We start from the raw sequence: 16709 nt of genomic DNA, 5'->3' as shown, positions 1-16709 counted from the left end.
AGGCGACCTGTTCTGCAGTCAGGACATGCTCCAAAGTACGGGGGTGCAGAAAGGGTCCTGCATGTATTGAAATGCAAGACTGAAGGTCTCACTCTGCACCTGCGGGCGAGGTGTGGGGTGCAGGGCTCGGGATGTACAGAAATGGGATTATACAGCACATACGGTCAGCAAGAGTGGGAGGGGCTACAGATGAGGTGATAACTTTGGGAGGGGGAGCTGAAAACTCATTGGCTGATAAAATTTAAATGATGATTCCAGCATGTAGGAGGCCTTGAGTGTGCATACTGGAAGCCTCTGACTTTGTATACTTTACCTTGTAGTAGTGAGGGAGCAGCAATAGGCTGGTGTCCTACAGATTAGTGTATGACTGCGCTGGAGCCAGGGGGCTGCCTGCCACGGTCCAGTGTCTGGGGGCTGGATTTGCACATTGTGGTCCGTCCCAGAGAGATTCAGAGGATTACACAGAAACGGGAACCTCCGGTTTGAGACCATCACTGTCATGTGACATAGCATCCCGGAATGCTGCATTCCCTTTGGAATCTATGAAAAGCAGACGCATTATGTTCTTAAAATGAACCTCGGTTCCCTCTGCCACCCCCAGCTTCCCCACACCATGGTTACAAACGTGAGCTGAAGGTGAGACAACAGCACACAGTCCTTCGCTTTGAATGTCAAGCAGCCGAGGAGTCAGGAGTTTCGAAACTCTGCAGTTTGGTTTTATTGCAGCTTTCCTATGAGCACGACTTGTTCATGGTTCACAGCCACACCGAAAACAGCCTGATTGTCTGACAGCCAGGGAAGAGAGTGAGCAGCCATTTTCTAATGACCAGCGGAGGAAGCGGGCGGGTGTGCTGGGAAGGGCTGTGAGTGCAGATGGGGTTTGCACAGGATTGTGGGAGACGTGTGTGACGGAGGGAATGCTGTAATTAACCCATTTGCACACGCGAGTGGGCCTTCTGCTCGGCATCCTGGGAAATGTTCACCTCGCTCTGCTCTGCATGGCGGTGTGTGTGTGTGTGTGTGTGTGTGTGTGTGTGTGTGTGCGTGCATGCATGCGTGTGCACGTGTGTGTGTGTGTGAGTGTGTGTGAGTGTGAGTGAGCGTTTGTGCGTGTGTGCACGTGTGTGTGTGTGTGTGTGTGTGTGTGTGTGTGCACGTGCGTGCATGCATGCGTGTGCACGTGTGTGCATGTGCGCGTGTGTGTGAGTGTATGTGTGTGCGTGTGTGTCTGTGTGTGTGTGTGCGTGCATGCATGCGTGTGCACGTGTGTGCATGTGCGCGTGTGTGTGAGTGTATGTGTGTGTGTGTGTATGTGCATGCGTGTGTGTGTGTTGTGTGCATGTGTATGAGTATGGATTGTGATAGTCCATCCTGCCAGGACTTTAAAACTGTTTCCCATCACACATTAATAGCATATTATTGATGAGCATAGTGAATGTGCTGTGTTGGGTTACTTAGAGAGGTGATTACAACATGTTTGTGTGTCTGTATTTGTATGTATGCCTATTGCTTTGCTGTTTTACGCATGTCAGTGCTGCAGCACCATGACAAAGATTAGATCTGTGAACTGATTGGCTGATAGGCCCTTCCCTGGCTGTGTGTGGTCAGCTGAGGTTCTGTGCTGGTCTGCGGGGCTGGAACCTGCAAGGAGAGAGTCGCTGCATTAGTTATGCCTGTGTCTGACTCGCGGTTAAACAGATGGACAGACCACTTGAGAGCAACAACTCAATATGTTTTTGAAATACACAATAGCCCAGAATGACAACTGATCAAAAGATGTCATCCAAAAAGGGGATCAAATTCACAATTCTTTTTCAGCATTCAGTTTTCTCCCACATATCTCTAAAACATTTCAAATGACATTATGTAGAACCTTTCAACAATATCTATCATTTCTGGCCATTTTTTCTGGACTGTAAGCGATGGTCTGTCACATCTCAGGACATTTCTTTAACCAGAGTTCTCTACCTGTGTGTGCGCATGTGTGTTTTTACCTGCTTCAATGTTTCTCTGTGTATGTACCTGTCTGTGTGTGACTGTACCTGTGTCTGTGTGACTGTACCTGTCTCTGTGTGTGTACCTGTCTCTGTGTGACTGTACCTGTCTCTGTGTGCGTACCTGTCTCTGTGTGACTGTACCTGTCTCTGTGTGACTGTACCTGTCTCTGTGTGCATACCTGTCTCTGTGTGACTGTACCTGTCTCTGTGTGCGTACCTGTCTCTGTGTGACTGTACCTGTCTGTGTATGTGTACCTGTCTCTGTGTGACTGTACCTGTCTCTGTGTGTGTACCTGTCTCTGTGTGACTGTAACTGTCTCTGTGCGACTGTGCCTGTCTCTGTGTGACTGTAACGGTCTCTGTGTGACTGTACCTGTCTCTGTGTGACTGTACCTGTCTTTGTGTGTGTACCTGTCTCTGTGTGTGACTGTACCTGTCTCTGTGTGACTGTACCTGTGTCTTCATTGCTCTACTGGCTGCCAGGCCTCCAGTTGGGGTTGAAGTGACTCTTCAGCGGCTCCCAGCACTTGTAGTAGCTCTTGTCCAGGCGCTGGCAGGTGTCCAGCCCCCACCTGGTGACAGCCATGCTGAGGGACGACTCAAACATGAACGCCTGAGGGAAGAGAGCCACCAGCAAAATGCTAAACGAAAATAACGTAATATAACGTGCTGGTCTGAACTGGTCTGAACTGGTCTGAAGCAGCACAGACACCCCGCAGAGCACGGCTGCTTATCTCTGCTCTCTTTTGGTCCTTTAGATTAAAGAGGCACATTTCAGCCCTCATTCCATGCTCTCACCATACCTATACTGGGAGAAGCACAGAGAGCATTCAATGTCTGCATCTGTTAAATTATTTTTTTGGCAAACTCTTATCCAGACATTTGCTTATCTTATGTGGAATCCAGTTTATATAGCTGGATATTTACTGAAGCATTTTTTTTATTTTACTTTGGTGTTGCCTTGTGCCTGTGTATAACAGCAGTGCTGTCTCTCACCTGGGGATCACACCAATAATTAGCCCTAACCTCTTAACCTCTCCACTCTGCTGCCATGCTTCCTGCTCAGAGGGAGAGCTGTGTTTGTAGGTGCACCTGCGGTACGGATGCTGGGTATCACAGCAGGATGGTATTCCTCTTGTAAGTGTAAACTCTGCACTGTATTATTCTACATTCTCTGTTTTGCCGTTTCTGTTTATATGGTATTAACTGTATCTGTATCGGTACCATAGAACCCGTAATGATTCTAGAGCATTTCCTGCATCTATCACAGAACCCGCTGTGATTCTAGAAATTCAGTCTGACTTCCTGTGTGTGCAATTGCCCTCAGAATAGCAAGTCACAGCAGGACGTAATTTGTAACTGCAAAATCTGCATTGTAGTAATTCTACATGTTGCATTCTGCTATTTCTGTGCTTCTGTACTTCACGTTACCATGGTTCCCTCAGCTACCCTCTCCGGCTTCAGGACGGCGCTGCTGTTCTTCTCGAAGCAGTCTGCATCCGGCCCGTGCGGGGTCATCATGCTGTGCAGACTGGCCCCTCCCGGCTGGAAGCCCTCCTCCTTCGCCTCGTAATGCCCTTTGATCAGGCCCATGAACTCACTCATGCAGTTCCCTGCAGGGGGCAGCAGGGGGAGCTCTTACATAACACACAGCACTTTGCAAACCTCTCCCACAGGCTGTGGGCCTGGCGATTAGGAAAGGAATGTGTGAGGAATGACTGAGATTTAAAAACAGCATGACAGACCTTGTAATTGTTGAAACTCGCAGGGGAGTAATAATAATATGTTCAACAGAACCATGCAATCTGGTGCAAGCAGGTACGGCCACCTTAGAGCAAACACTATTCTGCTAACATCATCTCGGCAGCTGACAGGTGACTGCTGAATCGCGGAGTCCTGAGGGGTGAGATGACCGACCCCATAACCACATAACCACCCCTATCCCTGGTCATCATTGGTCGATGACATGGGCTAGGATCGAACCCGCGCTTGGGGAGTGGGTTGAACTGGAGTGTGTGTGTGTGTGTGTGTGTGTGCGCGTGTGTGAGAAAGAATGTGAGTGAATGTGTGTGTGTGTGTGTGTGTGCGCTTGTGTGAGAAAGAATGTGAGTGAATGTGTGTGTGTGTGTGTGTGTGTGCGCGTGTGTGAGAAAGAATGTGAATGAATGTGTGTGTGCGTGTGTGTGTGAGTGTGTGTGAGTGTGAGTGTGTGTGTGATGCTGTCTCGGGTCTCACTGTGGTAGTAGGGAGGCCTGAAGGTATGGTCGGCCACGCCCCAGCGCGGGGGGAAGATGACGAAGTCCGCGATGGCGACACCGGGGCGCGTGGATTTGGCTGTCAGCACGGTGAAAATAGAGGGATCCTGGAAAATAGAGTGAGACAGAGACTCAGAGACAGGGCACTGACACAGTGAGAGAGTCCTAACACCTGCGCTGATGCAACACTGTGTGTGTGTGTGTGTGTGTGAGTGTGTGTGTGTGTGTGTGTGTGTGTGTATGTGTGTGTGTGTGCGTGTGTGTCTGTGTGTGTGTGTCTGTGTGTGTGTGCGCACGCGCGTGTGTGTGTGTGTGTGTATGTGTGTGCACGCACGCGCAAGTGTCTGCTAGTGTGTACGTGCATACATGCACAAGGATACAGTTATACTGGCCTGACATCACAGGCTTATGTCCTTGAATCATAGCAAGCAATGGGCGGGTGTGTGTTTATTCAGTGGGTTCAGAACAGCCCACAAAGTGCTGTGTGTGTGTGTGTGTGTGTGTGTGTGTGCGCTGTGGGGTGGGGGAGTTCAGATGAGCTGTAGGCTCTCACCGCATGGTCGAATGCCACACAGTTGATGACCATGAAGTTTTCCAGGTTGTACTTGTAGGGAGTGTAGTTGCCATGCCAGGCCACCACATTGAAGGGAGAGAAGTCCTGCAGAGATGGGGCAGATCAGGAACAGATACAATCAGAGCTAAAATATCACAGAGATAAGAGAAATCCCTTTTACAAAAAAAGCTCCATGGCAATTCCTCACAATAACAGACACAGAGACCTGTACACACCACCACCGGGAGAGAAACTGCAGTCTCTCTCAGCTCCACACATAAATAACGGCTTCAAGTTCAACTCATTTGTTGTCATCATAAGAAATATGGTTAACGGTAAGCTATGGCAGACTTATATAATAAACATTAAAAATAGAAAGCTACATAATTCCTCCAAAATATCCAAATACCTTTTCCCCCCTGTGAAACCTTGCTGTTAATACGCACACCATTATACACACAGGGCGATTTAACAGCAGCCTGTTGAAGATGAACCATAACCAGATCATTTAAACTGCCACTAAGTAAAATAACTTTTTTATTTAATTTAACCTTTTAAAAGTTAAATTTAAACTTAAATTACTGAAACACTAGCAGTCAAAAAGGTTTTCTCTTCTCCCACAGATACGCATACCTGTACTTTTACACAAGAACTGCTCATTTAAGGCCTCTCCTGTGATTGGTGGGAACAAAATGTTCGGGGGGGGGGGGGCTAGGTCAGGTAACAGGATGATGTCACAGTGCCGGCAGTGTGAAGGCGGGGTTTGAGGAGCTGAGGGTTTGAACTGGTCACCATCACAGTGGCCTGAGAAAGATCCCATGGAGAACCTCCAGGAGGGACGGGACACCTGAGAGAGCTCGGGAGGCCTGGGAACTGCGCATGGGAGACACGCCTGCACCGCAGCACCCCCACCCAGCAGCACCGACCCGGAGCCAAACCGCCATTACGGCTGAACGGGGATCAACGGGTCATTACACTGACAATTAGCTGCATGAAATTATCAACTCTTCCAATGATCTTTCAGAAACCACCTGTTTTCACTGCTTATACGCTCTGCTTATACGCGCTGCTTATACGCTCTGCTTATACGCTCTGCTTATACGCTCTGCTTATACGCGCTGCTTATACGCTCTGCTTATACGCTCTGCTTATACGCGCTGCTTATACGCGCTGCTTATACGCTCTGCTTATACATCCTGGTTAAAACTAAGCTGAAGATGTGAGAAGTAGGGCTGACTGTGAAAGATGTTTCTGTTTGAATGAATCTCTTTTTTTTTTATGATACGTTCTGTCTTTTCCCCTTTATCCTCCCCTCCTCGGTACCATGTGTTACACAGTAATTGGCCCTGCCAGAAAAGGGTCCTAAACTTCTAATACTGTGCTGCTGGGAGAAGAATGGGGTTGTGGGGTGGCTGCCGCTGTGAAATTTCTCTGTCATAATTGTTAAAACCCCAGCAATTTTATGTAGCACTCCACTGATAATGTTGCTGTGAAGCGCCATTCAATAAAGGCTCTAAAATCAATACAATTCATTATAGCAGCAGTCTTTAGCCCTACCACCCCCCACCTCTCCAAACACACGCACACACACACACACTCACATGCTCACACACTCACACGCACACACACACACACACACAAGCTCACACACACTCACACACACACACACACACACTCACATGCTCACACCCATTCACACACACACACACACACACACACACACAAGCTCACACACTCACTCACACACACACACACACACACACACACAAGCTCACACACTCACATGCTCACACACACACACACTCCTACAAACAGGTAGACAGACACACACCCAAACACAGCATCCTCCTGCACCCTGGGGACTTCAGAGCCCCTGAAGGATGCAGCCTCCAAGGCATTACAATGCCACAGATAGCTCCAAACCACCAGGCCCTCTAAACCTGATTAAAACTGAAACACACACACACACACACACACACAAAACACAAACATATTGGCCCAGTCAAGCAAATAATAAGTTAATTTGAGCAATTTCCAATCTCAGCTGGAGGACGAAACAGTGGATGAGCCAGCCCCATCCCCAGCCCCGAGCCCTCGCTCCATCTCTCAGAGGGAGGGACGGGGGGGACGCTTTGGGCCGAGGGGCCAGGCCGGCACCGGGCTCCGCTCCGAACGTCCGCAGAATGATGAAAGGGACCTACTTCTTTCCCCCTTCCACGAAAACCAACAACCTGTGCGCCTTCCCATCATGCTCCAGTGCCTGACGCTGAGTTTTGTTTTCAAATTCCGCTGTAATTCTAACAAGCTGATCTAATTATTTACTCAACACGACGTCTCAGGAAAATCGGTTTGAGTGAAATATCCTAAATTAGAGCTTCCCAGTTTAACTCACGAAATGCTAAGCCCCTGAAAAACATGCAGGTGTTACATGAGCCTGTCCAGAGCAGAGGGAGGGACGGAAATGATTGGTGGAATCAGAGCAGAGGGAGGGGCTGAAATGATTGGTGGAATCAGAGCAGAGGGAGGGGCTGAAATGATTGGTGGAATCAGGGCAGAGGGAGGGGCTGAAATAATTGGTGGAATCAGAGCAGAGGGAGTGGCTGAAATGATTGGTGGAATCAGAGCAGAGGGAGTGGCTGAAATGATTGGTGGAATCAGAGCAGAGGGAGTGGCTGAAATGATTGGTGGAATCAGAGCAGAGGGAGGGGCTGAAATGATTGGTGGAATCAGAGCAGAGGGAGGGGCTGAAATGATTGGTGGAATCAGAGCAGAGGGAGTGGCTGAAATGATTGGTGGAATCAGAGCAGAGGGAGTGGCTGAAATGATTGGTGGAATCAGAGCAGAGGGAGGGGCTGAAATGATTGGTGGAATCAGAGCAGAGAGAGTGGCTGAAATGATTGGTGGAATCAGAGCAGAGGGAGGGGCTGAAAGGCAGGCAGGACAGCCCCATGTAGAGGCCCCTCTGACCCCTACACATGCTCGCAGTATGCTGTGTACACGCCATGACGTCACCCCCGCTGCTGGTGGCCATGCTTGCTGTCCAGAGCCCTGTGGTTCTTCCAGTCTTATGCTGTGCGTACACGCCACAGTGCATACAGCTCACACACCTGCCATAACACAGCATTCTACACAGACTCTGCACATCCTACATGCAGTAAATGCACGGTGCTCATATCACACACCCTACCTCATACACAAAACGCAACCTTCTCACAAGTCAAACATACTCAACATCCACTCATACCACAACGAACACACTGTACATACGGCATACACGCAACCCGTTACCTGCAGTGCTCACACAGAACACACGGCTCTCTATGAGCACACACACCTGGTGGGCGGCGAAGAGCTTTCCCTGGTACTTGTTGATGACGGTGTAGCCGCTGGGCACTGTGCGATCCTCATACCATGCCACCGGCACCAGAAAGTCCCTGGGATTGGCCAGACCATTGGCACCTGCGAGGGAAGCCCAGCCAATTATGTGACTTCAACACAAAGGCGCTCCACGGGCATGTGCAGATGTTGAGTACAACACTGAGTGTCAGCTCTGCTTCACTGAGGTAGGTGAGGAAATCAACACAAAATAACAAGACTAAAAATAACCTAGGGTGGAAAAGTTCAGCCTCACAAACTAAAACATGATAAAGTTTGAAATGAAATGAGAGTGGGTTTAAAGGAAACAGTTTGGCTGAAATCAGTCACAGAATTGGCAATAATATGATAAAGTCTGGCGGAAAAAGAGATAGTTTGAATTAACAGTTTATATGACACTGCCCCCCCTATGAGAACAGGGGGTGTGTCAGGAGTCAGGGGGGGCTGTGACACACCAATGGGGCCCAGGTCTGGCAGCTCAAAGTGGGCACCATACACCTCCAGGACGTAGCCTCTCGTCTCCCCAAAAACGTCCACGCTGAAACGCATCCCTTGCTGCAAAAGCACAGGTGAGGGAGACAGGTGAGCCGCGCTCTACTCCAGAGGCGTGAGATGCACACTGAAACGTGAATGCTGGAACACTTTTTAATGTGTTTCAAGGCATTGTTCCCACGCAGTTTAAATGCTACTCTCAGCATACCCTGTAGCTGAGTAAAAAGGTCTCTGTGGTTGTGCTGTGAGAATTTTAAACCCGGGGAAAGTGTTTGGTTGGCCGTGTCGCATGTGGAGAAATCAGCCGTATAAGAGCTATTGGCCTGGCGTGTGCTGGGTGCGTCTGAATAAACACCTTCCCTGGGGATAATTTTTAAAAGCTTGTCAACTTTGCCAAGAAAATATCCATTTAATTTCCAGCTGCATTTCTGCATACACGGTTAAAATAATAGCTATAAGGTGGATTGCTGGTGTTTTTCCACAGAACAGCCGTCTGCATCCTGTGTGCTTTCTCCTCGTGTGACCTGGAGTGAACCCCCTCCACACAGCCGAACGTGGCCGTCACTCTGTCATGGCACGTTCACCGGTGTTTGAGCTCCAATCTCAGGCCTGTAACTCTGCCTTTTGGGAGCACCGAGATGATCTGTAATGAAGCTGTGCAGAGCCTCACTCTCACCTGAATTACACAGATCTCATTGGGTTCCACCATCATCTTCCCAAACTCTGTGGTGACCAGGATTTCACCCTGCTGTGGAACTAAGCAAGGGAAACAGAGCTTTTACTCAGAGTACCTTGTGCGCTACATTACCCAGAGTACCTTATTCACTACATTATCCAGAGTACCTTGTGCACTACATTACCCAGAGTACCTTGTGCGCTACATTACCCAGAGTACCTTATTCACTACATTATCCAGAGTACCTTGTGCGCTACAATACCTAAGGTACATTGTGTACTACATTACCAAGAGTTCCTTCTGTACTACATTACCCAGAGTTCCTTATGCACTTCATAACGTAGAATTCCATGTCCACTAAATCCTCTGTTCACTGATTTTACAGAGATACTTATACTTACTTATTTTAAATTCCCAGCCAAATTTTTGATATTACAAGCTCACTGTAGCAGTCCAACTCTTTGTCTTCCTTGCACTTTGCATTAAAAGGTATGTTTAAGAGAGTATTTCTGAGCTTTCTGACTGTACACCATATTGGAGTCTCTCCTGCATTAGAGACTCACCAATGAGCAGATCTCCATCCGAGTTGTAGAAACACCTGCGTATTACAAACCAAATGACATTAAGGAATGAAAGAAATATCACACAGAAGCGTGAGATGGAAGTGTAGTGAGATCGAGTGGGCAGGGTAAAAACCCCGCCCCCAGAGTCAGGAAGGGATGTGCACCTGTCAATCATAGAGGTGTTACAGGTGTAAACGTGGATGGCGATCCCGTTGCGAGCTTTAGCATCCCCCGCTCCACACACCGTGTGCAGTCCCTGCAACAGCCGACACACAGAGAACAGCCAATCAGAACGCAGGGATGTGTAAGGCAGACACACAGAGAACAGCCAATCAGAATGCGGGAATGTGTAAGGCAGACACACAGAGAACAGCCAATCAGAACCCAGCAATGTGTAAGGAAGACACACAGAGAACAGCCAATTAGAACCCAGGAACATGTAAGGCAGACACACAGAGAACAGCCAATCAGAACCCAGGAATGTGTAAGGCAGACACACAGAGAACAGCCAATCAGAACACAGGAATGTGTAAGGCAGACACACAGAGAACAGCCAATCAGAATGCGGGAATGTGTAAGGCAGACACACAGAGAACAGCCAATCAGAACCCAGGAATGGGTAAGGCAGACACACAGAGAACAGCCAATCAGAACCCAGGAATGTGTAAGGCAGACACACAGAGAACAGCCAGCCAATCAGAACCCAGGAATGTGTAAGGAAGACACACAGAGAACAGCCAATCAGAATGTGGGAATGTGTAAGGCAGACACACAGAGAACAGCCAATCAGAACCCAGGAATGTGTAAGGAAGACACACAGAGAACAGCCAATCAGAACCCAGGAATATGTCAGGATGAAACAGAGCAGAGCCAATCAAAACTCAGGAAATGGTAAGTTAGGAGCAGAGGAGAGCCAATCAGATCCAGAGAGTGTGTGAAGTGGATTCAGAGAAGATCCAGGCACATGTAGAGCAGACACAGAAGCGGCAGCAGAAGCAGGGAACCCATCAGATGCAGAGGAGAGTCTGTCAGAACCCAGAACGTGTGACACGACGTTACTGCTCACCGTCACAAAGTCCACCTTTTTCTCAGAGGCTTTGGGAATGATGAACGGCAGCCAGCGAAGCTGGAGAAAGCGAGAGTCAATACACTCATCCACTGTACTGTAACACACTCATCCACTGCACTGTAACACACTCATCCACTGCACTGTAACACACTCATCCACTGCACTGTAACACACTCATCCACTGCACTGTAACACACACATCCACTGCACTGTAACACACTCATCCACTGCACTGTAACACACACATCCACTGCACTGTAACACACTCATCCACTGCACTGTAACACACTCATCCACTGCACTGTAACACACACATCCACTGCACTGTAACACACTCATCCACTGCACTGTAACACACACATCCACTGCACTGTAACACACTCATCCACTGCACTGTAACACACTCATCCACTGCACTGTAACACACTCATCCACTGCACTCATTTACTGTAACACACACACACACTGCACTCATTTACTGTAACACACACATCCACTGCACTCATTTACTGTAACACACACACACACTGCACTGCAACACACTCATCCACTGTACTGTAACACACACATCCACTGCACTGTAACACACTCATCCACTGTACTGTAACACACTCATCCACTGCACTCATTTACTGTAACACACACATCCACTGCACTGTAACACACTCATCAACTGTACTGTAACACACACATCCACTGCACTGTAACACACACATCCACTGCACTGTAACACACTCATCCACTGTACTGTAACACACACATCCACTGCACTGTAACACACTCATCCACTGCACTCATTCACTGTAATACACACATCAGCTGTATTCATTTACTGTAATACACACATCCACTGTATTCATTCACTGTAATACACACATCAGCTGTATTCATTCACTGTAACACACACATCCACTGCACTGTAACACACACATCCACTGCACTGTAACACACTCATCCACTGCACTCATTCACTGTAATACACACATCAGCTGTATTCATTCACTGTAATACACACATCCACTGCACTCATTTACTGTAATACACATATCCACTGTATTCATTCACTGTAACACACATATCCAGTGTGCTTCCCCTTCACATATCCTACTGCAGTGGGAGTTTCAAAGAACCTCTGGGCCTTTGTGATGTCATAATCTCATCTTTACTGAACATTGCTGATGACAGAGCAATGCACTGATCAAGCATTCTTTACCGGTGTGTTTACAGACGTGTAACCACACAGGCTACACCTAAAACCAAAGCGAATGTCAGCATTAAATAATTCAAGGATAGCCTTATGGTTACAAGGCCACTGTAATGATTACTCTGGTCACATTTTGGAAAATGAGTTGTGGTGCATGTTGCCATAAGAACCCCCCCCCCCCCCGCCCCCCACCTGGTTTGGGTCGGGCTCCACCTCATCCCAGTTGTCTGTGAGGTTCCCATGATCCATTGCAGTGAAGGGTTTGTGGCGGACAGAGGGCAGGATGCGATACAGCCAGCTGAAACCACACGCAAGGACAGGAGTCACGGCCACACCCGTCCAGCCGTTACACAACATTACCGCAAGATTACAACAACACCGGCACAACTCTTTCACTCCCACCTGAACGTGACCCAGTTTAGCCGGAAGGATACTGCAGACTGCTCGATAGCTCACACCCTGGTCTGTGTTACAGTATAGTAAGGAGGAGTTAAACTGTGAATACTGTTAGTTAGCAGGTTTGGGGAGGAGACCAGCCCATCCAGGGTGGGAATCACAGTCTCCTGCTGTACGGCACAGCAGCATCAACACATTGTGAACGCATCAGCCTTAATGAGATCGCACAGCTCCCTCCAGCTTCCTGTCAGGCTAAAGGATTAGAACACACACTGATCAAAGAGGCTCCTCCAGTCCCTCTACTGAGTCAGTCTCTTGCACCGAGTCACTCTATTCCACTGAGTCACTCTATTCCACTGAGTCACTCTGTTCTTTATTCCACTCGGTCGCTATGTTCCACTGGGTCACTCTATTCCACTGAGTCACTCTATTCCACTGTGTCACTCTATTCCACTGGGTCACTCTGTTCTGCTGAGTCACTCTATTCTCTTTTCTCTTAAACTTGCAAAAAAATATTTCCCCATTTCATTCTACCATAACATTTCATTTCATCAAAGTGATTCAGCCTGCCTGGCTGAGTCACCTACTTCACAGAAACATAGAATTACAGTAAGAAAGCTGTAAACCTGGCTAAACCACAGTGCCAGGATAATAGTGGTGTATAGACTGTGAAGACTTGTAAAAATGTGTGCGCATACATATATATATATAAATATATATATACATAACTATAGATATATGTGTGTGTGTGTGTGCGCGCGGTGTGTATGTGTGTGTGTGTATGTGTAATACGAGTATGTCCCCCTGTGTAGAGATTAGCTGACTGCACTCCAGCATCCTCATGTGGCATGTTTAATCCCTGGCCAAGGCCTCGGGGGCTTTAATCGCCCTCCTAAACAGACAGGTTTGCCCTGCAGCAGGTAAGTGAGCCCTATATGCTATGGGGACCGCCCACAGTGAGGGACAGTGGACAGGCGAAGGCAGCCTCACTATTGGTGCATCTCATCTGTCACATCATCATCATTCTTCTTCAGGGGCAGCCAAGATAAATCTGTCACACAGATTGGCCCGTCCTTAATCGGAGTCGACCGCACAGTGGACAGTACCTTCTCTTATTGGCTGACCGCGGGCAGGTGAAGGCGGAGCCGGAAAGCTGCTCAGCATACAGCCCATAGGGACACACCTGAGGGTTGTTCTGGAAAAAACACAAGACGACTTGTATCATGAAAAAAGGGGGTGTGTTTGTGAACTGTAAAGATTTTTTGTTGCTTTTTGCTTCTAATTAAATTCGTTCACATTAGTATGCTTTTGACTTTATGTCACAACCCAAAAACAGACTGTGACAGAGAAACCAGGGGTGAATTAAATGAGGAAATATGGAGGTGCTCATGGGAGATGTAGTCTGGAGTCAGAGGCTGAAGCCACACACCAAACTCCAACTCCCATGAGCACCTACAAACATGGAACTGGCACTATGGAACCAATCACTATTGTAATACCATCACTGCGCCCAGCACCCAGATAATGTTACGCTGCTATATGACATGAGTGGGTATCAGAACCCCAAAATTAAACCACCCACAAACCATTAAATAAGATGTAAAAAACATAGCCCTGTTGTTATAAATAGTGTTCATCAGCCTGTCTTTACACTGACACCATCTGCATTCTACCCTGATTGGTGGGGCCAGTGTGGCAAGGCAGTTACAGCTCTGCAAGCTGACACCTGACCTGCAGCAACATCACTGTCCTTCTGAACAAAGCACTCATCTCCCCCAGGAGCAACGACCTCGGCTGCCTGATGCTGGGTAATGAGGTGTGCCCGGTGCCTTACTGCGGGCAGAGAAAGGCCCCCTGGGTACTGAGGGAGGGGGCAGCGGAAACACCCTGTGGTGTGTGAGACGAGGGAGCGCTCAATGCAGACGTGTAGCACACTGTGTTACCTGTCCCTCAGGTAAAGCACCTGGGCAGCGGGGATCTTCAGAGGCAAACTCGTTACCAAACCCGGTCAGATACTGCAAAAGACCAGAGCCGTAAATCAAACAACACTACAGACAGGCTTCTGTCTCACACATCTGTTCTGACTCTCATATCCGTCTTTTTAAAACCGATTTAGTCACATGATGCAGGCTCTGTGTGAGGTAAGACTCCTGCCTGTATATAGGCCTAGTTTTTTTCTCCATGAGGACTAGCCTGGACCAGTAGTGACATGACCTTTTTGGTGCAGACAGACAGAAAGACGTACACAAACACAGAGACAACCCCTCTGATCGGAGGCAACAGCACAAGTTGTGTATTTCCTTAGTTTCCTCCTAATTACGCGTTACCCTTCACTCTTGATCCATTCCCAGTCGCAGTGTCCAAGTCCACGTCACCTGTACTTTAATGCGGGTTTATATTTATCCCTCTTGGTGTCACATTAACACGTAAGTGACTGCATAGTTATTTGATCTGATGGTGATATGTGGCAGGCATTGATGTTTGCATATGTTATTGGAGTCTCTCTCTTCACACACAAATGCTATTAAAGTCGTTGTGGTGGAGTCTGGCGGTCGTGCAGACCAGAGAAATAGCGCTGAGTCATGGCGGGTCTGCAGAAACTGCGCGGTCCGCGGACCTTTCCCGCAGCCGCCCGGAGGACACCACGACGCCGTGTCCACAATCGCGTGTCAAAAGTTGGTGCCAATATTTCAGTGGTCCCATTACTGTCGTTGTAGTGTCAAACACTCCATACTGCTGTTTAATCCATGCCATGGGGATATTAATTCGCTTCTTATAATGTCTACCCACTTTGAAAACTACCGTTCTTACAAACCCGTATAATGTTTCATATTAGTGCAAATGATCATTTTAGAGAAAGACAACATAAACAATAATCATACACTCCAGTATGGAATATAGCCCGATACTCCTGGCACAACATGTTGCTCAACAGTGTAAGAAGATGTAAATGCTCGTTCTATAAGTTCGGTTCAAACAGAAGAAGAGCAACAATATGCGCAAATCTCGGGGATCTGAAATCCCAGACGACTTTCGAACGCTATTTAAAACCACCAGCGCTTGGTCAGAAAATGGAAAACAGTATATATGTTTAAGTCTTGTTTAAAACCAGTGAGTGATGTGACACATTTTCAATTCCTTAGTGTTAGCGCAAACATAACAAATTTAACTCTGTTTTCGGTTCGGTGTTTTCTTTGTTTTTGTCTGAAAAACCAGTGCTCCTACACCCGTCCCAGCGCAGAAGCTACAGCGAGGGGGGCGTTCGCGGAGAACATCTGGGCGATACTGTTTCCAGTGATCTGATTGGTCCGGGCGGAACGCCCTTCACGAACTTGGCACAACAATATATGTCTGTTATATCGTATTATATTCATACATATTGTGTAGAAACAACCGCGTATCTCGTATCTCCTTTTTGAACTTTTATCATTGCAAAGGTTAGGAAAATTTTCAAAAGATACGTTTCACACCATTCAGCTGCAGGCACGCGCTTTGCGCGGTCGGAGACAGATGTGAAATTACCTTTGAATATTTGAATTGGAATTTTTACAAAAGTAAAGTCGTTGTGCAGACGCATGCATAAGGGCACAATGTGTTAACTGTAAGAGACGAAGCCTTACCTTAAGCCCAGCCATTCTAAGTCTTGCAGGTTTTTAACCTCACTAAAACTGATTAGCCAACAACACGCAGGTTAAACCTCAACTAGCTTTGAGGGAGAAATGCGCTTTCGCAAGCCTGGATCCAACGAGCGCTCCTCGTGTCCTGTAGCCGAGTGAGCGAATTTCGGGAGGTTTGTTGAATCCAAGCTATTTCTCAATATGCGTTTAATTGAACCCAGACACAGTTGGTGACGTCACAGCCCCCGCCCGGGTGCGAGGCTCCATAGGTGGACGGCCTGCAGATGCGTAGCAGACCCGCGGTACGGGGAGGGACCGGGGGACAGGCGCTGCGGAGAGCGAGGGTCACGATCGTGCCTTCTTTTAAAAGTTTTTTAAATCCTCCCGTTTGCTACCTCATTGCTTCTGCAGATACACTAATATCACGAGTCTTTATACAGAGGTTTATGGACCCATAGAGCTTTTTTTCCCCTCAAACGTTAAAGCCAACACTGGAAAAAGCAGAGAATGGC

The 16709-nt window shown here is 47.9% G+C and overlaps 1 protein-coding gene across 1 annotated transcript; it reads right to left on the bottom strand.

Annotated features, from left to right (window-relative positions):
• Positions 1–1319: 1319 nt before the first annotated feature.
• hgd (homogentisate 1,2-dioxygenase) lies at positions 1320–16367 on the bottom strand. The gene is made up of 15 exons (XM_036521571.1): positions 16201–16367; positions 14524–14595; positions 13687–13775; positions 12377–12482; positions 10978–11037; positions 10076–10167; positions 9912–9946; positions 9349–9428; positions 8636–8735; positions 8140–8264; positions 4806–4910; positions 4233–4359; positions 3429–3610; positions 2451–2610; positions 1320–1641 (listed from the first exon to the last, which is right to left on the bottom strand). The coding sequence occupies exons 1-14, from the start codon at positions 16213–16215 to the stop codon at positions 2467–2469; spliced, it is 1332 nt and encodes a 443-aa protein (XP_036377464.1). The 5' UTR covers positions 16216–16367; the 3' UTR covers positions 1320–1641; positions 2451–2466.
• Positions 16368–16709: the final 342 nt, after the last annotated feature.

This window comes from Megalops cyprinoides, chromosome 2 (assembly GCF_013368585.1).
Source record: "Megalops cyprinoides isolate fMegCyp1 chromosome 2, fMegCyp1.pri, whole genome shotgun sequence".
NCBI classification, from domain to species: Eukaryota; Metazoa; Chordata; class Actinopteri; order Elopiformes; family Megalopidae; genus Megalops; species Megalops cyprinoides.
The sequence above is the reverse complement of the archived record's forward strand: the minus strand, read 5'-3'. Positions and strand labels throughout refer to the sequence as shown.